Source organism: Lates calcarifer, linkage group LG2 (genome assembly GCF_001640805.2).
Source record: "Lates calcarifer isolate ASB-BC8 linkage group LG2, TLL_Latcal_v3, whole genome shotgun sequence".
Taxonomy (NCBI): Eukaryota; Metazoa; Chordata; class Actinopteri; family Centropomidae; genus Lates; species Lates calcarifer.
Window position 1 is genome coordinate 12,729,282 of NC_066834.1, and position 24,995 is coordinate 12,754,276.

The following is a 24,995-nucleotide window of genomic DNA, read 5'->3' on the forward strand; positions in this document are numbered from 1 at the left end:
AGGATGTCAGCTTGGGCTCTGGGGAATCATCAGTGTGATTTTTCCTTATCCTCTGTCATTTTATCAGCCAAACAATAAGTTGAGAAAATAATTATTTACATGATAATGAAAGTCATTGTTAGTTGTGGTTCAATATTTGATCTTCTTAGTTTACCTCCAAAAATGTTGCTTCAACCTTATTTCATAAAGTTTAAAGAATCTATGATCCTTCAAAAGAAAAACAACAAATTTAAAACTGAGGGTTTACAGATTAGAGTAAAGGGGGGGAAAGCAACTGACACCACTGCAGAGGGGAAGGATAGAAGTTGCTTGGAGCTACATAAATGGCCCAAAAATCCCAAACAGCTCACACCAATCCAGCTTGCAATCTGCATAACCACAGAGACAGGCAAGCATGCAGAAACATCAAGAGGCAAAGCATGAGAGTCAACCACAGAACAAGCACAGTCCCAACTAAACCGTGAGCAGTGGTTGGACAGGGCGTGAGGCTGGGGGTATGAAGGGCGGGGCCAGGGGCTGACCGTGGAGGTACTCTAGGGGGTCCTGGCCGGAGATGAGCCAGTTTCGGAAGAGGCGAAGGTGGTAGGAGCACTGGTGGAGGTGGTGGGCCAGCGCCCCATCCAGAGAGAGGTGGCGGCCCAGGCTGAGGTCGGTGGAGAAACGCCTCAACAACTGGGCCACATGGTGCTCCTCCAGGGGCTCTGAGGAAGAAGAGGGAGAGCGAGGAAGGACAGAGCAGTGGAGGAGGAGGAAGAGGAGGAGGAGCAGTACAAAAGACATGAAACGATAGGATATAAGCTAGCAAGAGGGGATAGAGAGAAGGACTGAAGTACGATACAGATGAGAGGGAAACAAGAGCTTGGAGAGAAAAGGAGGGATAGAGCACAGTGGAAAGAGGAGGGAGGAGAAGTGTAGTGTGTGTGTGTGTGTGTATAAAATTTGTTTATTGTTGTAAACAAAAGAGGCAGCAAACAGCCTATCCTGGCTGCCAAACAGCCAAAGATCAGAAAAAGCAGCAAATCATCACAAGCAATTTTCTGTGATAAAACAATCATCCAGCACTTCAGCAAAGCTTAGAACAAGACACTGAAAATAAAAGAAAACATCATGTTGCTCCTCTGCAGTATCTCAAGGTTACTTAAAATATATATATATATGTATGCTACTCAAAATAACACTGATCCAATTCATAATGACAACCCACAAAGGAGCAAGTGTGACACAGGACATTTACAGGAAGCGGTATAGCCCAAAACGAAAAACATCTCGCAGCCACCTCTCCAACAAAACACCGCAGAAGCAAGTAAATATGCTGATAAATCTTGTGTCCACATTAACTAATAATCTGGACCACTGATGTCATCTTGTCACACTGTTTACACAAAGCTGCAGCTGGACATTTGGTGCCAACACAAAACTGCATCAGTGGGGGGTGGGGGCTGTCATACCTTTCGCAGTGCACCAGAGAGTTGGAGCCACTGCTATGGTGGATGTGTCATCTTGTGTTCCTGTGGTAAATGATATATGTAAGACAAAAATATACTGATATAGTGTGTGGAAGTTAAACTGAATGGATTTTCATGGTATCATCTTTACAAGAAGTGTTCATTTTGTGGATTGAATTTTCTAAAGTGTACTGAGTGAGATCTGACTGCCGCACGCACATCCCATAGCTCGATCAGCTGATGGGTCGACTGTCACAGAAACTTGCCACCAAAATACTTGGTGAACGCCAAATGAGCTTTTTCAGCAGTCACGCCAATCAAAAAGAAAACAACAAAAAACAAGAAATCAGAGCAATTCAACTTTGCTATTCACTCCAAAACCAGAGATATGAGAAGATTTATAAAATCCAGACTGACCCCTACTCATCTATTTAATCCATTTGAACCAGGAAGGAAAGAAAAAAAAAAAAAAAGAAAAACTGCCGACCATAGAGCTAAGTGGCTCACAACAAAGTAATGTCTGCTGCCATGATAATATCTCATTGTCTATTCTTCCTTTGTAAAATGGAGACATTCACTCATAGCCACAAACACAGTCATTATTTTTCATCATTAATGATTGAATGTTTGCCTCTTTTCAAATCTTGAACACACTGAACAACCACATCTGTGCGACTGAAAACATTTAAAAGGATGTGTGTACTTATGAATTATAACAAAACTGAACCAATGCTTCTTCATAACAGACGCAGGAGATGGGATGAACAATGTTTTAACCCTTCCCCAGTTTGCCAGTAAGAGCTGATCCTAGTTCAGTTAACTGTGACTGAATAGTATTCATCCTTTAATCCACATAATACAGGCAGCATTTATAAAAAATACATAAATAAAATAAAATAAAGGCATTACAGGTTTGCATTACAGGTTTACATTACAGAGGAAGAATCATGAAGCCGGGGACAGAGGAAACGGGAGAAGGGTTAAACATTCATGTGCTGTCGGTGGCGTTTTAACAATGAGCTCAAATCACATCCTCTACAATGATGGCAACAGGTGTGTGTTTTATGTAATTACTGTGTACACATGCACGCAAGCTCACACACAGCACACCCACACACACACACACACAAACATCTATCAACTGGAAAAAAAATACTGAATTACTGGGTAATGGTGACCAGTTTACAAATTGTATGCAGGATGTTAAACAGGGTTCCCACCCTTAGCTCAGAGCAAAATTCCATTATCAGGCTCTTTACACTGTTATGCTGCTTTTTAAAACATGAAAACACTGAGGGAGGGAGGAAGCTTTAAAAGTTTAAAAAGGGAATGAGGAATCTGCTGCTACAGGTCCAAAAAAAGATGGAAAGGGTTCACTTGTTATTTATCAGTACTGGTTTTCTTAAATAAAAGCAAACTTACTCAGCCTGAAAACAGTTGTATAATATCTTCGGTGACTCTGGAGGATGATGTTTATCTCAGTTCGGAGACTCATTTTTAACAAAAAGCCTTCATTCAAAATGTTGCATCCAGTGTTTCTGCATCTTGACTCTTATTAGGGATTAAACATCTGGATATCTCAGCCTCTATTGCTTCAGCTCTGAACCTTCTTTGTCTCATGCAAGTCCCCAAACTTTATGGAAGTGGAACATTAATTAAAGTAGCCCTTTAATGAATCAAGGCCTGTGTTATAAAAATCTTTTATGTTGACCCTTAGAAATGATTTTTTAACTGCCCTGTAATTTTGAACCCATTGAGACTCCTGATCCTGGTTGACCTGATTCAGTGTCTATGTGCATGTAGGCATTTAAACATTTATTACAGTAACAAACAACAAACAGCTGACTGATATCTGACTACAAATAGAAAAACTGTTCAAATTTTTCAATGTACACGAGGCAAATTACAGTCTAAAAAAAGACAGTAGATCACAGAGGTTCCCATAGGAATTAATGGGCTTTTCGTTGACTCGTACACAGAGCTACATGGAAACAAAGCATTATAGTACTAGTGTTGCTGTTGCTCAATACCATTTTCCTTTTCCAGAGACCTTGGAAAATAGCCTGGCTGCACCACATATCCCTATCCTGCATGTCAGACTCAAGATCTTTACCATTCTTTCTGATATTGTGCTATATCATGTATGTTTAGTCTGTTTTGGTCCATTTTATCTGCACAATATTTTTAACTGTGGAGACACAATCAGCTGCTTATTAATTCTTACCCCAGGGGCAGCTACTTGTCATGCCAAAGAAATCAGCTGAGAAATTGTGTGTCTCTAATACTCTACTCCAACCCAACTGCAAAAACAAGATTCATTGCGATGTTCAAGAAATCAGACTACTACAGACAGACAGCTGATTGAAGCCTGTAAATATTCATGGACCTACATTTGTGTCATCATCCCATCAACTGCAGAAAAAAAACAAAGGGAAGTAGACCGCCACTGAGTCTCTGATTTAACCTGAACTAAAGTGGAAATTACGGAGCCACACACCAAGTAATACTATTAAAATGTATCACAATGGAAATCAACTGAGCTGGAACATATAGAGTACAATGGCAATGGTGAATCTAGGTTTTGCGGTGAACGTCTGTGAAATGTTTTTGTTAATCAGCCATCTGTTTTTCTGAGAAGTGAGCACATACTGTGTGAGAGATGCAAAAAGACTTGAAATTGGGAATAACTGTCAGCTGATACCTACTGTTTTTCCTTACAAGTATAAGCAGTGTGAAGATGGCCATATTCTGTGCTTCACTACTACAAGGCCTTTATAAAGTTCACTGACATTCCCTGTCTCTAAATTTCTTGATATTTCACAAATTAAATTACCAGTGGGAACCCTGGTTAGAAAGAGAATGTCAGGTAGTGTTAGAAAAGTAAGAGTCCAAAGCGTATGGTTAAAAAAAAAAAATTATAAAAATTAATATCATTAGGAAAAAAAATAACGGAAACCTGGAATGCTGGAGGGCCATGTGGAAAAAAAAACCCAAGGTCAAAAAACAAAAGTTTGAAGACATGCAAGACAAAGGGAGGTGAAGTGGAAAAATACTTGAAAGAAGCAGACGTACCATTAGTCGGATGCTTTGCAAACGACACAGAAAATCGTTTTACTGCCGGCATAGACAACAACTCTGAGGAAATAAAAAAAAAATTCACTAGTGTTACTATGAGCCACAGTAACTTGTATATCATGTTTTATCATTTCCCTGTTCTTTTCTAATGTGGACGCAGTTGTGGAAATGAGTGGTTTAAGAAACTGAGGCAGCACTAACTGAAGTTACTTGATGTTAAAAGTTTGAAGATGTTTGACGGTGGCTGTGGACCAACAAGTAGATGGAACATCTTCTGATGACAAAGTGAGATGAGATGATTTTAACTTAGGAGGTGAAGAGCTCACACCAAAAAAAGCCCAATATTCAGGTCAAATTTCTGCTTTCCTTTTCCTTCTTGAAATCTAACCAATACTATACAACTAAACAACAAGCCCACTAAATAGTTACATGCTGTTCTGATTCGTGACGTGTTCTGTGACACAAAGGCAACAGTGAAAAAATACCAACCGGTGAACCTGACAAGGATTTAAGAAGCTTCAGCATGGAAAAAATAAAAATATGAAACCAACACTACAACTCAGAGGAGCATGCACTGATGCATTACAGTTTGGGCGTAGTGACTGCATCGAGACTACAATACTTCTTTTGATTCTTGGAAATGAGGTGTAACAAGATGGATGACAAAGACCAACAGCGAGGCAACATGTGAGACAATCAAGAGGATGGAGGCTGAGAGGAGACAAGAGTCTGTATGGTACCACACTGACACCTACTGGACCACACAATAACAGAAGTTAAAGTCAGCTATACAATCATGGCCAGCCATTGTGGCCATGTTTTGATGCGTCATTAAGCCCTGAATTCAGTTTTAACTACATACAAGTTCACATTTAATATTATTCAAAAAAAAAAAAATAATACTTTGAATAATATTTGCACACAGTTACAGCCATAGCTTCCAAACTCAAATCAGCAGAGGGCTACTGTACTCAAAAAAATGTGCACAATTGTTACAAGTGGACGATGGTAATGTAAAATTGCCGTATGACTTCTGCTCTGGAGTTTTAGTTTCAATCATCACGTTTCTCTGGGAAATCATAAATGTTTCTAAAGTCAGAGGCTTGCAGCTGAACGCAACTGTCTTTAAGTTGATCCTCAATGTATAGATTTGGGGTTCACTATAAATATGAGAGAACTGGAAACTGAAATCTGTAATAAGACGTCAGTGCAGCCATGGACCATGCAATAAACAAACAAATAAATAAATAAATAAAAATTTGAATGAGGGGCAGTTGACGGACAAGTACTGATGAACAATTGCTTTATACATGCAGTAGCTCTAAAAAATATATATATATAAATATGTGCTGTTCAAAATAGGAAAAAAAAAAAAATCAAGCTTCTACTTTCATATTAGACTAACAAACTCTGACAAAACTCAATGCTGACTTCACTGAAAATGCACAGTTAAGCTTGTGCTTTTGCCACATTTCCTGTTGTGGTCTTCACACATATCTGTTTGGAGGTTTTAATTGGGCATGAAGCAGCATGTATACAAACTGCAAAAGGAAAAACACCAATTTTACTCAAAGTGATGTGGAGGAAAAAAATGATGGAAAATTCCAGTGGTTTTGGTGACTGGAATGAATATGGAGTCTAAAAATACAGAAATTATTAAAAAGAAAACATGACTGAAAAAATACTATAATATACACGTATGGGCATACATGATACTTAGCACATATTCTTCTTGTCTGAATATGTTCTACTGCTACTATTTTGGACATCATGTAACTACTGCAATCAATACTTTTTCTACAGTGCACATTTCTACCTAATTTCTACCTAATATGTGTGCCTGGTTTTCCCACAGGGCTTTGGTCATGATGTCAAACTTACAGTATTTGATATTTTTAGGACTGAGGAAATGTGTCAGACACTGAACTGCTGTTGCCCTGTGCAGGTTTGTGAAGAAGCGCCATCTCAAACACGTACCGTCTTTGTAGGACAGACTGCCGGTGGAGAATTTTTTGCGATGTGCGCGTGCGTAGTCTTGCAGATTAGGGGCACTAGAGGACCCACCTAGGACAGTGGTGCTGAAGAGCCCGGCGCATTGAGAGCCTGCGAGGGGGGCGGGTGGGGGTTAGTCACCACTACATAACATGCTGTTACTCAAAAAACTGACCAGACAGAAACTAAGAAAGAGAGTAAAAGACAGGAAAAACAGAAAAAGAAATAGACAGGCAGACAGATATAGACAAGGACCCAGAAGAGACCATGCAACTTGTAAACATCTCACTCGCTTTGTCTACACTCCTCATGAAAGGGTGGAAAAAGTTATTAACTTTAACCTTTATGTCAGGCTAAAAGGAAAGATCCACCCTGAAATCCTTCCACAGTTTTGCTTATCAATTTCTGACACATTGAATGTATTAAGCATTCACTTTCCCTCTTTCTCTTCCCTTTCATCTTGCTTTTCAACATTATTATGTCCAAACACAGAGTGCAAAAGAGAAGCACAGAGAGAGAAAACAGTCAGAGGAAAAAGTAACAAAATGTGATCAGTCTTGGTGACTTTTCTCTGGTGACTTTCTACGAAGTATGACTGTTGAACCCAAAATGACAGCCTCAAAATGAAGTATTCAACACGTCATCTCACATCAGCAGACAAAACTAACAGAGATGAGCAAAACCGGGGTGGATTTTTCTTTTAAAAGTCACTACATCAGGGCTTAAAAGCTGCAGTCAGTCATTCTATCAGGCTTATGCTTATAGGGGAAAGGACTGAGGCTTACTGCAATGAAATGAGGAGGAAGTGGAAACGTTAATCTGTATGGACCTGCATCAAGGTTAACGCTGTAACTCTGAACAGAATTAAAAGCCTCAGTAGAGCATCTGGCTGATGATTTTCATCACAGTTCACATCAATGGAGCTGAAAAGCCATGTCACAATTTATTTACTTCCTGCAAAAGCATTTGAACATACAGGGCTTGTCTCCTACACAGATTCTGAATTATATCCACTCAACAAATGTAAAATGTTTTTTGAAGACTGACTTAGATCCCAAAACAGGCATAAATGTAGCCACTGTCATTAGTTAGTACCCTGTGTACTTGGAAATTAGTTCTAAACAACAATAAGCAAATGCATTAACAAACATGTATATATCTCCATCTGGAGAAATTACATAAAGACCAGATGCCTGCATGGACTCCCCAGTACTGTGAAAACAGCCCTCACAGTGTTTTTATTTCCACTCATGACACTGTCCTCCCAGATCAAAAGTTATCTAATGAAACCTGCACCCATCCTTCCCTCTCTGAGCCATTTCACACAGTCATCTATATACGTAGTTGCTATGGCAACAGGGCATTATGATACCTACCTAATCCACTTTGTTTCATCTCAGGGGACTGACGTGAACAGAACGAGAAGAGGCGATAACTGCCTACTTTGGAGGATGATGTCTCCGACAGGACCTGGTAGAAAGAAAACACACACAAAGACACAGACACAACACACACAGTGGTAACTTAAGCATATTTGATTTCATAAACCTGTCTCCAATGCTGGTTGTTAATTTGCCGAGTGAAATATGACCTTGGACAACAAAAGAGGCCAGAACCACAGAAGAGAGGCTCTGGGTCTATAAAACACACTGATTATATTATCAACTGAAAAGATACAGTATCTCTGTGATAGTGAAAGATTAAACAGACTGGTAATTTGATGTTTGACAGTATTATAATGGACAACGCTGCACAAGTCCAATATGAAAGAAGTGAGTTTGTAATGAGTCTGTTTCCATGAAAAGGTGTATTAGTCTGTGATTCTTACCTCCATGGATCCAGTCTTATGATTGCGTATGAGTGGAGACCTCCTCTGAATGGTGATTGGCTCAGAAAGTGGCACAGCACGGTCCGTCTCATCTCGTGAGAGGTCCTCAAGACTCCCGGGGTCGGGCTGCTTCTGCCCATTCTGCATGAGCAGAGAAAAAGAGAGTATACACATGCTGCCATCTGCAGAACGATGACATGGTGAAATTGCTTGGATGTGACGGATATACCTGTCGTGCTACCTCCGCAGAAGCGGGCCTGAAGCCAAAGCCAGTTGGTGCGTTCTCCTCCTCCTCAACGCCTTTGACCCCTGGGCTGAAGTGAAGCTCTACATGGAAGCGTTCCTCAGAGGTCAGGTCCTTTAGGGGGAACAACAGAGGACCAAAAGATATTATTAGAAATTTTATGTACCATCTCCAACATGACACCTAAGTTGAATGATATACAGTACTGTAAAGAAATTTTAGGCACTCTAGATGTTTTTACTCTTATCCTTCATCAGTACCATCAGGGAGGTGTCTGATCAGTCCCAGATTAATTCTGCAGAAGTACAATGAGTCCAATCACACAGTCAGCATCATAAAGAACCATCCTCAGAGACAAGAGTCCCACAACAGATGGTCTGATTCCCCCCCACAGAGCCCTGATCTCAACATCATGGAGTCAGACTGAGATTACATGAAGAGACAGAGGACACTGAGACAGACTAAATCCACAGAAGAACCAAGGCAACTTCTCCAAGATGCTGAAAAAAACTAGGGAAGTAAAGGTGTACTGAGGAGAACTGGAGCTGTTTTAAAGACGGGTGGTGGGGTCATAAGAAATACAGATCTCATTTAGGTTTTTTCTTTTTGATGAATAAAAATTAATCATGGGATTATTTTTGACAGCATCCTTACTTTACCATTAGTGCCTAAAACATTAGCACAGCGCTGTATTTTTCAGTATTTTATATTTTGGAAGATAAACTATATATACAATACTATCAATTGTTTGATTATGCTTAGATGCAAGAAGACATTCAAGAACTCTGCATAAATAAAGGACACTGTTAAACTTTTGGTAATTTCAGTTTTAAATAATTGGTAATATGTGCACATTTCAGTTGGCATCACAAAAGTATTGAGGTTAAATACTAAGAGTCAAATCTATTTTGCAGCTGCTTCAAAATCTAAGATAATCTCAACAGAGGGAACTTGTTGAGCAAAAATGAAGGTTGTATTATGTACTTCATTCATTCAACCTTATAGTAGTCCATCTGGTAAGGGGGTTGTACATGACAAAATATAAACAAATAACAACAACAACAACAAAACACTACCTTATTGTTGTCCTCATACAACATGATGACAATCTGAGTCATGTAGTTGAGTTCAGAGACCGCACTGAGGTAATCCATGGCACGTTTCCACTGCTGATCCTTCTCCTCCTGTTGGAAACATACACACACAAATAGAAAGACGCAGTTTCAGGTTTTACCCCCATCAGAGAAACATTCAAAGTTCTGTAGGACTGATGTTTGATTGCTTACATCAAGCAAGCCTCCATAGCGGAAAATGCTGAGCAGGGAGTGGACATGACTCTCACTGGTGAAATACAAACGTGTCCTGACATGTCGCCCAGGAGACATCACTCCACGAGAGTACCTATGAACACATCACTGGAGTCAAGCCAAATTCACAAATCAAACTTTTTCCTCAAGGTGCTTTACAATCTGTGCAGCATGTAGCACTGTATCAGGTAGTCCAAAATATTATTGGGATTTCTATCTTCACAATCTTGGAGTAAATTAAATGAACTCTTGATCACAGACTCACAGAGGATGTAGTTTATTGACAGACTCGTCCTCATGGGTCCTCTGCAGGTCAAGCTGAATCTTCCTGACCAGTGGGAGGCAGTAGGCGTACGCTATGTCCAACTTCTCCACTTTATTTATGCCATATTCCTGCAAAAACACATAGAAAACGATCAACAATGTTCCATGACTAGGCTATGATAACAGTTAATTGGTCTCACAAAAGTTTTAATCATAAGGTGAATTCAGGACAAATCAACTGATTTCTCATTTTCTCAAATTTCTGTGCAGAATTTAATTAAATGTTTCAATTTGGTAACTGGTTATCTAAACTCATCTTAGACTGTTTATCAGAAATCAAAAAAAGCTCAAGAAACTGGCTCTTTGCAGTGGTCAAGAAGTAACACCCCTGTCCTTTCTGACATCCATTCCCTCCATCTGTCACCTGTGGGATGACGATGTCGGCCAAGGCTCGAGACAGTCGGAAAAGCTCCAGCGTGTCCTCTAGGCCGAGAGTAGCGTTGTGGATAACATCATACTTCACACAATCGTAAATATCTGGTATTTTACTGATGTCATAGCGGCCATTCTTCATTCGGAAATCTCTCTCGAGTTTGGACCAGCGCTGCAGCATTAGCTCGAGTGTTTCACTGTGGTATAGCTGCAGGTCTGATGAAGTGAGAGAGAGAAAAAAATTGTTTACAATAAGTAGAAGATAAATCAGAATTGATAATAATTAATAAGACTTAGTTCAGTGTAGAGAGTATCAGGATATTGATTCTGGAAACTGGAACTGTGTTGTTGAGTTATTTAAAGGTCACTTCTCAATGCTTTGTACAACACAAATTAAATTCCACTCCTCTATTGGGGTGGAGGTAAAAATCATAAAACCTGGGCAAATAAAGGCTATAAGTATGTGCATGGCACTATGCCACTACTGGTATGCTATATGGGTGAACCACACCTTTATAAAACAAGAAACGAGACTAACAGTCTACAGTCATGTTTACATCTCTTCTACACAGGCACAGTGTTAAACTAACGCCATGTTGAAAATGTTAAGCATGTTCACCATCTTGGTGCTGTGCAATGAGCTTGCACTGAAAATGTGTTGTGTCAAAAATAAAGTTTAAAACCTTGACATCCTTCCAGGACTAAAAGAGGAATTTGCTCACCAGCTGACTTGGGGTCCTCCATTCTTTTGCGGATCTGGGAAGTGAGGCTCTGAATGAGGGCATAGACTTGGTCACACGTGGCCACTGGGTTCTGGACTATCTTCATCGAATTCACCAAAGAGGCACTACAGGTCGGGGCCAGCTGTCACATAGAGAAAAAAGACAAATAACTTATATTAAAAAGCCACTTAGGCAAAACAAATTCATACTGACTACTTTTTGAGTACATTGCAAAGACCCTAAAAGCCCTGGGTTGCTAAACCACATACATCCGTCTGAGTTTGTCATTTGCCTTAATACAGCAAAATGAAGAAATCAAATTTTTATATAATTATAATCTGCAAACAGTTTCCTTTCACTTTGACAGGTTAATAATCCTCTGAATGATCAAAAGAGATATGGGCACAGACAATTAGGAACAGAGGTTGAAAGGTGACCACCTGTCTCTACATATCATCCTCCAAGTCTAAAAATTACTGTGGGGAAAAAAAAAAAACACTCTTTAATTTCATGGGTTAAGAGAAGAAGTGAGAATACATTACTATTTAAAAACCTAGTCAGGGAGGAGTAGTGTGGTAAGATTTTAAGCATGCGAACAAACATGTTTGCTGCTAAGTATAACCATAAAACAGTACTTATTGGTCTGTGAGCAGCTCCACTTATGCAGCTAAGGGAGGAGGGTTTCATGGTGCATGGTACATTCACTGTAGGTAGAATTTCTCTAGCCAGCTGATGATTTAAACCAAAAAAAGTGATCAAGAGAAATGAGCTTTTAATCATCTATCAGACTCATTTTGGCTTTCCCAAAAATGAGTAGCATAATATTTCCTTAAGTATCCCAGGTATAATTTTTACCTAAAAAAGTAAAAATCAGTCTCTCACTGTGAACTACAGACTGATCTCTATGTTGCAGTCTGTAAATTGCACTGAACCAGCCAGACTGTTGAAAAACCAGCATCAAAACCAGTCATGACACATGATGTGCTTCCTGCATCAAATGGCTGCTAAGAAGGGGCTCACAGGTCTACTGATTTAAAACCATGCTTCTCAATGCTGTTTTCCTCCTTCCATCAGGCCCTCACACAACAGTAAACTGTTGAGGCTCAGTGGTAAACACATTCAGCTAATCACCCTATCGTAGTCCTCATCTGTGAAGTCCCTGTCCTTCTGCAGAATCTCATGGAGTCTGGCCTTGACACGGTGTTGGCAGCTGCTTAGTGAGTCACTGTCGTTGTCCAGCAGCCCATTCATGTTGGCACTCTTCACCATCTGCACGAGGATGGGTGTCAGCTCACCCTCCAGAGCCAGCAAGCCCTGCTCATACAGACACACACGCACAAAACGAAGTGGTAATCTGTGATTTGTTTTGGCAAGATCTTTGATACAAAGTGATGATAATTAGATAATTTGTCAACAGTGTGGCCAACACTCTGATATCTTAGTGACAACTAACATGAGCTTTACTGGGAATAAGGACACAAGAGATCATGTTGTCAGTCACAGTATTTTCTAAACTATATGAACATACTGTGTCAAACACATTTTACCAAAAATGATGAAAACTGTTTGGTTTCGTCGTTATTACATATCAACAGTGGAATGTACTGGAAAACACTCAGCAGTCCTTTCACATCTAGAGAAGCAGAGAGTTGCTTTCCTTTTCAGGACATTTTATTTCCTCTGAGAATCTCTTGCCATTTCTGCTAATGTCATTCAAGATTCTACAGGTGGAGCTCTTTTCTTTCTACTCTACTAAAATTATGGTTCCAGTTCATTTAAATAACACAGTTTTAACTACTAATTCTAAACTCACATAGTTGTTGTCATTACAGTAAACAAAGATTTACTTATATAATTGTCTATGAAATTGGTGTCCACAGGTCAAATCTTCTATGTTTGTCTAAACTGTTGTGTCGGTGTTTTCATTTGATAGTATTTCTCATCACTTTCTCATCATTTTAAATTTGTATGTAGCTCTTAGAATCAAAAACATGCAATTGTCTTCAGCTTCAGACCCTATTCACTGGACTATACCTTTGCGAAAGCTGCAGCTGTCATCTGCACCCTGCCTTCATCAGACGCATATATCTTCAGGTCATGTCTGTATGTGCTGTGTAACCGTAGCAACCCACAGCCTGGAAATCCAGCATAGTCTCCTACAACAACACAGAACCAACAACAAAACATTAGTGCATAACTGTTAACTAACTTGGGGTCTAATCTTTTATAACACACACTTTATGTGTTAGAAGATCAATGCATCTATATAGCATTAAAACTTTCATATTCCCTTGTCTTTGCTCTTTTCTTTGTAGATAGGGTTCAGTTTTGTCACAGCCGGATCTCGTTAACTTAGGAAAGAGTCATGTCTCGGAAGTAACTCACTGTGTGAAACCAGATTAGCTTGTTTATACATATTAATAGTGCAGGCCGTTTAGCTGATGCATGTAAATAACAGTAGAGAAAAGAAGAGAAAGAGAGACACGCATATAGACTAAGTGTATCAAAGAATTTAAAATACAAAGTGATTTTAAGATAAGAAATAACAGAAATCAGTTTTATTGCAGGATAAAAATAACAGCTTTTACACATTAAATTCACACCTTATGGAGACCATATGTAATAATGAATCATTAGTACACCTTCTCATCTTTCACTCTAACCTTTTATAGATCAGTGGCTGCTTAATGTGGTGGCAAAATAAGCAATTCAAAGTCTCATTCAAAGTCTAGATATGAGGCTTAAGATTTTCTGAATGTATTTTTTGCTGATGACTGTTCTAACACTTTCTATAACAACACTGATAACAGATCTCAGCAATTTTCCATTACCAGCTAGATGCTTGTCTATTACATCTGTTTCCAAAACACAAATAACTACCAGTATGATCCTGAACGAGCAAGTGGCAGTGAACAGCAAGAGGAATTAAATACTGCAAGACATTATTTAAAGAGAAAAATACTGTGTGTCTGTTTGTGTGTGTCTCACCTTGTCCTCCAGGGTACATACAACGAAAGGCCCTTCCGAGCTCCTCAGCCTGCACTCTGCCAGCAGGAGTCAGCTCACCCCCCCACTTCAGCACCAGCAACAAAGATGGACCTTCCTTACGTGTGTCTGAAGACCAAGTTCAGAGGACAACAGTCCAAAGATCAGCTCAGTTTAGTTTGACCAGATTGAGCTTGGCAACATCCTATTTTGAGTAGAAGGTGAAAAAAATAATCTTTATATACTCATACCTTCTTCCTCACTGGAGGTTTTGGGCTGCCCATGGGGCAGGTAAGTTAGTTGCACCTTTCTGTTGATCCCCGAGAAGTGGCCATACCTTTAATAGCATTAGAAAATAAAACAAATCTGGAATCATTAAAAGAAAAGCTATTTATGAATCAACATGGTTCTTCTACTTCTTTTAAGTTAATGCAGGCTTGTCATTACCTGTCTGTGATGACTACTAACAGTGTGGTTTCTGACTGATGTAGACACAGGGCCAGGATGTGCACGTCCATGCTAGTCATCCCTCATCAAAATACAATGACCCATCATATTCAGCTGTGAAGTGTTTTTATCAATACATGACTGAAGCTGTGGCCAAAATTCCACACACATTATCCCATTACAATGTCCAGGCATAAAAAAGGGTCAATAAAGACAACTGCCTTACTTTCTCTGTGCAGGGGCTGTTTACAGGACATACACTGCAGACAACAAATCAAATGCTCTTGCAGTTTTATATGGCAGATGCTGACCTTTTAAAAACTTGTCATTAGCACTGATAAAACCACTTTTTGGAAACTCAACAGAGACTCAACTCTCAGAAAGTGAGGCTGTGCATATCATTTACCAAACTAATATCAATTTATTGATATGTTATAGTTTTACTTTAACATTAATTAGAGTTATTTCCTGGTTTTAAAATTTGCGAAACAACCAGAACGAAAATGAAAAATTTGTAATTTATTTGTGCTATCATAGTTTGAAACAACTTGTGGAGATGACCCAGAAATGAATGGGCTGGATATGAGATCAGGGGGACTAATAATTAATACAGTGACCCAGTTTACTTGTCACTTACATTTCCAGAACAGTCTTCAGCTGCTCCAGTTTGGACTTCTTCTCTTCGATCTCGCAGTCATTGTGCTGTCCTAGTTCTGCTAACAACTGCCGTGTGATGTCCAGCACCTCCTGTTGAGGTTCAGAGAAACAAACTGTAAGAGACGCTCACACAAAGTTGGTCACACACATTCCTTTGTCTGACTTATTGTTACCTGCAGTTGTTTTGGCTTCTTCAGCTTTAGTTTCCCTGTTTTGTATCCTCCATATTTTTCAAACAGATCAAAGAACCTGTATGAATCAAGGAATAACCTCAAATTAATAAAAAGCCTTGAATCTTTCAGAGCAGTAAAAGGAAGAAAATTACATTGAGATAACTTACATGGGGTTGCGAACTTCCATCTTCATTTTCTGCTTAGGCGTTCTGTCTCCATGTCGGATGACAGCAATGACACAGCGCAGTTCCATCCTGAAGAGAGCAAGTGTGAGTTTGAGGTGAAACTGTTGCCTTGTTTTCTTTTTCTAAACTGTGAGAACTATAAGACAATGATAAAGGACCTTTTAAAATTAAACAAGTTAGAACAAGACAAATAAGATGCAACAGCAAAACATTAAGAGCTCCCGCAGTAAGCCTTTGCATTATGCTTAGTGGTTTAGTTTACTTTTGGTTAGTTTAGCAGCTACATTCTTTTTACTATGATGACTCACATGGTCCCTGAAGTGGTGGGAACGATGGGGATGTCCTCTGCCTCAGTAGGAATAGACCAAGGAATCTGAAACTGAGGAGCCAGCTCACGCATCACGATGTTCCTGAAGAGCCACGAAGAGACGAAAAATCAATGATGAATAAATCAAAGCAAGCTCAGGAGAAAAAAATGTTCCAGTGAAGAAGGAATGACAAAAACTCAAGATGGTACCCGAGGATCTTGGCACAGTCGTCATAGTACTTCATTGAGTTCTTCACAAAACTAAAACCGTTGACATCACACACATAAGAGTGTCCATTGGCTCGGAGAAGGTCGAAGCCACAAACAGTTTGCTGCATTGAGAGGTGGACATGTTTCTTTCAGACTTGTGGAGATGGAGTTGTCCTCAGAGGCAAAATAAGTAAGGAAACCAGACTACATCAGAACCATTGCCTTTGCTCACCTTGAATGCTAAGCAAACCTTGCGGGCCACCAGTTTCTCCATGGCTGAGAGCATGACAGGGTAGCGGACCTCCTTGCCCTCGCTGTCTCTCTCCACCTTCCCGTCCAAAGCAGGGGACTTCCGGGCCTCAGCATGAGCATAGTCAGGGCCCACAGTGTAAACCTGATGTCACACGAAACGTTCAAGGTCAGACAACCTCTGAATCATTCTCATTTTTAAAGTTGATCCTAAAGGTTGCTCTGAATAAAATTATTATCACAAAAATGATCAGGAGAAGTGGGAGAGGCCACTGGTGTCTTTCCCTCATTCTGTATTATCATTTCAATTTTTTCTTGAAACCACGTCCTCTATGTTAGACAGGACTCTTGTGGATAAAATTACAACCCTACAAGGTTTCTGTTATGGCAACTAGTTTTATTATTAATATTATGTTCAGCATGGTGGATGGCTCTAAATACTACCAGGACTCAAGAGCCTTGAGTGCCATTACCATGAAGAGGAGGACAGGTCAGTCACTTCATTGGTGCAATTAAACACAAAATACTGTTGCCATGGTTCCTGATTACCTTCAAAAAGGAACTGATTCTACTTTCGGTTTTCTCAGAACTTCAGTCTTTGGCTTCTACTCAGTGTTAGAACTGTACTTACTACATTTTAAGATCATTGATTGGATGTTTCCTACTGAAATGCATCATGGGAATCACACATTTTTATGTATTCAAACTTGTAATGTTGTTTTTTTAATCAAAGAACCACACAATTTATAAAACAGTTGTTAATCATTTAGACTGACAATTCAGAGCTGTGGAAATGTAAGGTCACTGTCCATGAGAAAAACAAAAAGTGGACCATTACATCCAGAACTACATAAATTCATTACAGCCTTAAAATGTTTAATATTCCATTTCAGAAATGAGCCAGTCCGTGGTTTCCGTTCATAATAATCAGGACTCTACCTTAACATCAGTGCCATCTGTTGGCATGAACTCCTCATAGATGTAAGAGCCCGTCTTCCTCACACTGCTCTCTGGCGAGTACACGCTGCTCCGACTCCCAATCTAAACGAGTGAGTAAAAACTATGGTCAATCCAAAAACACAATCACAGTCTGAATTAAAGGTTGCAGCTCCATGTTGGTCAACAGTGTGCCTGATTTATTATGATGATCTCTCTCTGGCACAGCAATGGACTCCTGTACCATTACAAGAGAAGCTGTTCAGTGGTGCAGGTTAATGTCTTGTGTGTTCTAGTCAGTTCAGCTGAAGAACAGTCACCACTATTACTAAACAGATAAAAGGAAGGGGAACATTCACAACGTCAGAACAGCCCTGGGCCTGTAACATTTCCCAAATATAACAAGAGTGCTGAAGCTTCAGACACACAAGGGCACTCTGATGGTGGTGGTGGTGGTGGTGTGGTGGGAGGGGGTGTTTAAAAGCAAAATCAGATCATAGCTTAATGAGTCAAAACTATAAACTGGAGTCAAAACTATAAACTGGAGTCAAAGGATGCACAAGTGTGTCACTGCAACACACTGTCTATGCAAGAGATTCTGGGGAGTCTGTTTTTAGCTATAAGATTAACAACTAAGTGTTACTATAATGATCAGTGAGAGTGGTTGTTATGCAACAGCCAACTGGTGCTGACAGAACAATTTTAACATTTTAAACAAGCTATAACAGTAAAAGGAAGGACCTTTCTGAAGAGGCGCTGGCTGCCACCACCTGCAGAGGTGGGGTAGTAGATGTAGACATTGTGGTCCTCAGCGCAGACAGGCTTCTCAACAAAGGGCTTCTGGAATATTTCTCCATTCACCTCTACATGGTCCTCTCCTTCCACCAGGTTACACTCTGAGACACACACAGAGCAAATGTTTGTGTTTGCCAGGAAGTCCCTTTTCGTTACCACCGATAATTTATACAGATGACGCTTGACCCCCATGTGTTTACTCTTGAGCCCTATGAAGCAGCTCTGCACTCTGAACCATGTGGAGTTCATTGGTTGTTTTAAAAGCAGTCATTACTGTCAGGGAAGACGGAGACATAAAACATCTGATCGCTCATCAGTCCAGGGCCTCGCTCTACGTCACTGTGTAAAAACAGCATTTAAATGCCAGACCCATCATATCACAGCACTTAGGTATGGGACACTTGCAACTGCTTCACATTTGATACTATATTTATCCACAAGCTGAAATAAAACCAATGCAGTCTTGAATTAATGGCGTCAGGATGCTGAATGGACAGAGGCTCTAAGGTTGTTTGTCTGAAAACTTTTTACTAGGGAGGAAAAAGCTTTAAGAATTGAATTGTAAGTGAAGTGGATGTAGTCAGCATTATATTGACTTTTTCTCGTGTTAAGTGTAGAAAAGTACAAAGCTATATCAATAAGAGGTGATTTATTCATTATCAAAAGCAGACTGACCATCTGGTTTATCTGGGTCACGGTTCAGCACAGCATAGCGTGGTAGATCAATCCCTTCCTCCTGCAGGATGCGATACACCTCTCTCCTGTTAAAAAAATAAAATAAAATAACACATTTGCAAACTATGATTGTTGTATTCTCAAGCCTTACTTTGCTTTGCATGTATATTTTCACTTAAAACTAGAATAAAAAGTAAGGGCATGTCAGATTACCTGTCCTGTATGTAGTACTGCATGTTCAGGTCATTGATGAGCAGAGGGTTTCTTAACTTGGCGTAGCTCACTGCCTTATCCAGCGGGAAGCCTGGTTTACATGCAGAGAAGCAAATCAATGAAATGGAAGCTCATAGATAATCTGCTGTTAACAACACGAGGAAGATTTAAGTCAAGTTCAGAGTTCTGGGTAATGAGACACTGTTTGAGAAAACACAAGCAGTTGAGAGACAGGCTCACAGAAGCAGACAGAATACAAACTGTTGGACTTATTATAATGTTGACGCTATATTACATGTCAGACACGGTTTACATAACAAATGAAAACACACAATCTGTCAATCTGTCTGTGTAAACGTGTGTGTCCGTGTGCGTCGTACCCTTGGAGTGGAAGGAAATGAGGCAGTCACACAGAGGCCATTTGTCCACGGGCTCGTTGAGGATGACGTCCTCTGGGAAGATGACCACAGTGATGTACTCAAACCTGCACAGCCTCTCCAGGATTTGGGTCATTGGCTTTGACTTGGACTTCTTCATCATGCAGCAGATGCCCACCATGATCTGTCGCTCTGGGGGCTGAAGAGGGGAGAGGGGAGGATAAGCAACGTCTTAATGATCTGTGTGCAGGTAGAAGAAAAACAATGGTAGCTTTGTCCCTTATCCTGGAGAGCTAAGCATAAAAACAGCCATATAGTAACAACCAGTGTAGACTGCTGGTGTGTCTGCTAAGAGACAAATTCAGTGACAACAACAACCTAACCCATCATGCTGCCATCACTGTATTTAAAATTAGTACATCCAAAACTGAAACCAGCACTATAAGGTGGGTGTGGATGAGAAATCTGATCTCGGACCTGCTGTACGTATACATAGACTTACAATAACCAGGTTACTTCAGTGTATATAAACACATTCTGCACAACCTAGTTCCACTGAATAACCTAGATAATTACAAGCATGTGCACGTAAATGATCTGGTACTAGTCTACTGATCTCATTTAAGACAACCACACTGTTTGTTGCTGCTGCTGTTGGAGAATTCACCTAAAAAGTGAAAGAACTTCGCCATGACTGCAAGATTGCACAATGCTGACCCTATTGGTGACTCATCTACAGTGTTATCATTCAAAATATTATACCAAGGCTCTTCCTGTTAGCCCTGACAGCTCTGTGGAAGAAATTAAAGTTAAGAGGTCAAAAAATTTGACAGAAGTCTCCAACCGAGTCTGTGTCTTCGTCGTCCTCATACAGCTCCATGTCTGTCCTCATGCTATCCTCCAGGACCTCGCTCTCATCGTCCTCGCAGCCCACGAAGAATCTGGGAGCGCCACGCCGGCTCTCGCCCGGGCTGTTGGGCTCTGACATCACAGTCCCCCGCGGCAGCCCTCAGCATCCCACCGCGCCATCGTACACCAACACACCGCCGGAGCGGGCCGCCGATGGGAGGGCACGAGGCCTGGGGAGAGGAGCGGGTCCACTCTGCCTGGGCTGGGCAGCAGAGCTGGTGGATGAAGGTGTGTGAGGCAGACGAGCAGGATGAGACACAAAGGGCTCAAACAGAAGAAGTTATGTGAGAAATGATAGAGCCGATCAGTCCTCTGCAATGATGTCGTTACTCAAGTTCCTCATTCTTCATTCAGCAAATTCACATCTCATATAACTGGCTTGGGTTTCTTACAAGCCTTTGGCAACATGGAGGTTGATACTCCAATTATCTGATGACAGTCCTTTCCTCCATTTGTATACAAGACTGACAGTCCTACAAGAGAAACAGAACATTTAACATTATTATGAAGTCTTGCCTCATGTTTTGAGAATTAATCATTTGCACAGCCCCCTAATATTCTGAGTTTCTAAAAATGTCTATAATCTTTCACGCCATACAGACAAACTCAGCAAGTACATTTTCTGTAAATATACATACCTCCTTGGAACACTATTTATCACTTTATACTGCTTCTGTTTTAAATAACATTAGTTAGACTCACCAGATATACAATGATATCACAATGTGTTTTTTTTTCTGACTTCATTTAAAATTTCCTGTGTATGTTTTACTATTTACACAAATCAGTTAGTTTGCTTTACATGTAAAACAAATTAGGGCTGCGCAACTTGTCAGTTAGTCACTAGAAAATTATTAGCAAACTATTTTGTCATTTTTAAGTAATATGCACATTAGGCTCCTGGAAATTATAAACAACATTTCTCAACATTTTCTGACAATTTATGAAGAAAAAACAAAATCAATTGATTAATCAAGAAAATATTCAGAACTCAGCTAATATACCATCACTTCAAGCACAAATGGCCATGTGCTTGAGCAATAATTACCTCCAGTGCTTACACTACTGTGAAACATTTAACCCTGACACTGCAGTCTGGTACTGCAAAACAGCAGGGGCATCAGCTCTGACCTGCATTTCCATCACCACTAAACATTAGCCAGTCATAGAGACAGGATAGACAGCAGACAAATCATACTGTAGACAAATCACAACTACTCATTATTCTCTGAAACTCTATGAGACACCCATCTGAACACTCAATTACTCAAGGGTCAAGACTGTCTATTTACAATGGAAAATAATGATTCTAGCATAAGCAGCCTTGTACGGGTCCAAATGAGATAATAAACAAACTCATAACTGTCCAAAGCCTTAGAGACCTCCAGCTGAGGGAAAACAAATAAAGTTGCACAAAGGCTGAGTTCCCTTGACACATTTTGGTTGTTTAAGTCACCATGACCTAAAAATCTCAGTGCTCAGCTAATCTTCCTGGGATCAACAGCAAATAATGTAGGCAATATTTCAGCCAGATGTGAAATGATTAGTCAATCGATTGGTTTGTTAATAGACACAGCGTTGTTGAGCAACTATTTTGATTAAGAAATAATTGTTTAAGTCATTTTAACTGTTTAACCATTTGCAGCTTTTCAAATTAAAACATTCCCTAGTTTTCTTCTGTTTTCTATGATAGTTAACTGCATGTCTGGGTTTTGAACTGTTGGTCAGGCAAAACAAGCAATGTGGGCAAAGACATTATGATGTTCACTCTAACAATTCATCAAGAATATATTCAACATATTAACTGATGAAAATACTAATTAGTTCAAACTCTTTCCTAAACAAATGAACTTACATTCGTTCAAAGAAAGCTTTCTGCAGCAGTGGTTAAGCCTTGTCTTTTACCAATTAAATGTTCTTGCGTTAAATGTCATTTTAAAAAAGGGGGAGGAAAGATGATACAGTATGTAACAGACACAGCTGTTTTTGATCACTGTATTTCTGAGGATGTCATTTTTCCATTTAAACCTAGTTATTTACCAAAGCATCATGGCTTGATGTTCGTCATATCTGTGCTCACGCAATTAAGGCTACAGAAATAAGAAAACCAGGGTTCATTCGGGTCAGGTCTGTGGTCATTTTGGCACAGAATTGACTTAAAATAAACTTTCTCCATGCCTAAGTGGATTAGTGCTTCAGAGCTTGAGCATAACAGTTAATCTCTTCTATTACACCTGCTTACTCAGAGTACAAACAGGGGCCATAGCTCCCACTCAGGACACCAGCCATGTTGTCTTTATTTTGTATGGGACTTTAGGTGACCCAGGGTGCAGTTTGCACTCTACAGTTTCACAATACACCTGGCTGTTGTGGGGTGAAATCCCCATGTCAACTGTTAAAGGGAGCTTAGAAAAATATATCTTATTTTAACCTTGTCGCAGTCTAGAAGAGAAATATAATTTTTTTTTTCATCCCAAAGAGCAAAATGCAATCAGTTCAACTGATTAGACAACATGAGGGTCAGTCAGGGTGCCAACTAACAGTTATTTTCATCATTAATTAATCTGTTCGGTATTTCCTGGATTAAATGACTACGTTTAGTCTATAAATCATTACATTTGCAAAGCTGGACTAAGAGAATGTTTTCTTTAATGCGTCTGTTTCTACTTAACTTCTGACCTCTACCCCACCTTGAACCAGATGACTCAGGACTCCTTGCTGGGGCAGGCTCAGACACCTCCTGTGGGGCACCCTACCGGGATCTGCTCCAGCCTTTATCCTAGTGGGGAGTGGAGCCTGAATCAGTGCCAAAATTTTAATTAAATTATTTTTCATCTCATTCGCTCAAGCCACAGCCTTGTTTACTTTAAGTTTACTGGGGAGATTAAGTTTCAAATATCTTTTCCCTGACAGTTGAAGAACATTTCCACCTAAATAGACTTGCAGACTGAAGTTAGTGCGTGGGAATTAATTTATTGCAAAACATTGATTTCTAAATGTCACACACACATAATGACTTGCATACCCTCCTTTCTATTTTAAGACTTAAAGTAGTAATTCCTAGACTGTGTCTTCACATTTGACTCTAAGCAGACTGATTTAACAATTCTACCCTCCAGAACTTTACTCCTTGCAGCATGCAGAAGGCTTTTAGAGAACAGCATCTGCACTATCTACTTAGATACTCTGGAAGAAACTAATGTTTTTAAATTAACAATGAAATTCAAAATAGAAGAAAATAATGAAGGTCAACATTGCAACCAACAGTCACTCTTTTCATTAACTGGTTGATTATTTTCTCTGATTTATCCATGAAACATTAAACATGTGCATCACATTTTTTTTTTTTTTTTTGTCAAGATGCCATCTTCAAGTTTTGCCCAATCTGCAACAGATGATCTAAGGTAAGGTAAAGTAAGGTAAACTTCATTGTCCCTAAAAGGAAATTTGCCTTGGACACAGTGCAACAGTCCATTTTCTTACATAAAAACATCATAGAAACATGAGATGCAAAGCAGAGAACCACATGACCCAGTGAGCAAAGATCTGGCCCCTACAGAGCCCTGATCACAGTACCATGGAGTCAGTCTGGGATTAAGCTAAAACACTAACGTTGTAGCGGCACCTGATGTACCTGTTGGAAGTGGGCCTGACAGGTTTAACTGACACAATGCGAGATATTGTACTAAAGTACAATTAACTATGCAGCCATTGCGGTTGACGTGAACCTCCACCTGAGGCCGATAGTTGTTACTTCGCTACTTTGCAGTTACAGGTTCATTCGCGTTATGTGCAGATATTTAGCAAGAAGATGTGAGGAATATGAGAACGCAGGTATGCGTATAAACATTTACCACAATACTAATACAATTAACTAGAGATAATACTCTACAAAACGAATATCCACTGCCCCACGCTGTTTGCTGAGTACAAGACTAACGTTAGTTAGCGAATAAATTACCGTTAGCTCCCGTTAATTTTTGCAGTGTAAAACACATTTAGCTAATATTAGCCACTGTTAGCATTCAGCTAAGTAGTATCCCGATCTTCCACGGCCTACATTTGGAACAAACACCACATATCTGCACTGTTATTCATGTTATCGCTTAAGACTGGACGCATGTCAATTGTGCTTCTATTAGCGGCACGAGATATTTAATCATGAACTCACAGTTTATCTGGAAGGTTGGTGTCGCTGCCATCAGCTCGTTTCCTTTACTCTTGACAGTTTGCCTGTGAAACCAATCTTGTTTTTTTCTGATTGACGCACAGATGAGCAACATCTGAAATAACCAATGGGAGAAGAGAACCATTTCCAAAAGGCGTAGCCCGAAAAAAAACACACGAGCCAATAAGCAACGACCGAAGTCATGAGACCAGGGAAGAAGACCGTTAGCGGCCTCTAGCGTTAGCACTGAGACTAGCAAGGAGCTTCAAATGGAGGCTCAATATTAAAAGCAACACAACGATATATTTTATGTCAATGACTCAAATGTAACTTTACTGCCACACTGTACAATGACTCTATATCTGAACAATGAAGCCTAATATTTCCTCATAGTAAGACA

General features: G+C 39.9%; 1 protein-coding gene across 8 annotated transcripts in view; it reads right to left on the bottom strand.

Moving 5' to 3' along the window:
- Window positions 1-24,701, bottom strand: part of ppip5k1a (diphosphoinositol pentakisphosphate kinase 1a) — a 29,642-nt gene extending 4,941 nt beyond the window's left edge. The window contains exons 1-30 of one of the 8 annotated variants that reach the window (XM_018692731.2): window positions 24,599-24,701; window positions 23,118-23,206; window positions 20,363-20,900; window positions 19,522-19,717; window positions 19,142-19,232; window positions 18,929-19,014; window positions 18,200-18,354; window positions 17,462-17,563; window positions 16,506-16,667; window positions 16,274-16,395; window positions 16,065-16,166; window positions 15,739-15,825; window positions 15,572-15,647; window positions 15,379-15,488; window positions 14,546-14,631; window positions 14,298-14,423; window positions 13,344-13,465; window positions 12,441-12,623; window positions 11,310-11,451; window positions 10,580-10,803; window positions 10,157-10,284; window positions 9,871-9,985; window positions 9,661-9,768; window positions 8,570-8,698; window positions 8,341-8,481; window positions 7,889-7,982; window positions 6,498-6,623; window positions 4,518-4,580; window positions 1,449-1,508; window positions 522-701 (exon numbers count right to left, since the gene is read on the bottom strand). In XM_018692731.2, the coding sequence (XP_018548247.1) occupies window positions 522-701; window positions 1,449-1,508; window positions 4,518-4,580; window positions 6,498-6,623; window positions 7,889-7,982; window positions 8,341-8,481; window positions 8,570-8,698; window positions 9,661-9,768; window positions 9,871-9,985; window positions 10,157-10,284; window positions 10,580-10,803; window positions 11,310-11,451; window positions 12,441-12,623; window positions 13,344-13,465; window positions 14,298-14,423; window positions 14,546-14,631; window positions 15,379-15,488; window positions 15,572-15,647; window positions 15,739-15,825; window positions 16,065-16,166; window positions 16,274-16,395; window positions 16,506-16,667; window positions 17,462-17,563; window positions 18,200-18,354; window positions 18,929-19,014; window positions 19,142-19,232; window positions 19,522-19,717; window positions 20,363-20,506 (3,460 nt within the window). In that variant the 5' untranslated portion in view covers window positions 20,507-20,900; window positions 23,118-23,206; window positions 24,599-24,701. Of the gene's footprint in view, window positions 1-521; window positions 702-1,448; window positions 1,509-4,517; window positions 4,581-6,497; window positions 6,624-7,888; window positions 7,983-8,340; window positions 8,482-8,569; window positions 8,699-9,660; window positions 9,769-9,870; window positions 9,986-10,156; window positions 10,285-10,579; window positions 10,804-11,309; window positions 11,452-12,440; window positions 12,624-13,343; window positions 13,466-14,297; window positions 14,424-14,545; window positions 14,632-15,378; window positions 15,489-15,571; window positions 15,648-15,738; window positions 15,826-16,064; window positions 16,167-16,273; window positions 16,396-16,505; window positions 16,668-17,461; window positions 17,564-18,199; window positions 18,355-18,928; window positions 19,015-19,141; window positions 19,233-19,521; window positions 19,718-20,362; window positions 20,901-23,117; window positions 23,224-24,598 lie in introns of all 8 variants that reach the window. The other 7 variants (XM_018692733.2, XM_018692736.2, XM_018692734.1 and 4 more) reach the window with 7 other exon arrangements.
- Between the last annotated feature and the right edge of the window lie 294 nt (window positions 24,702-24,995).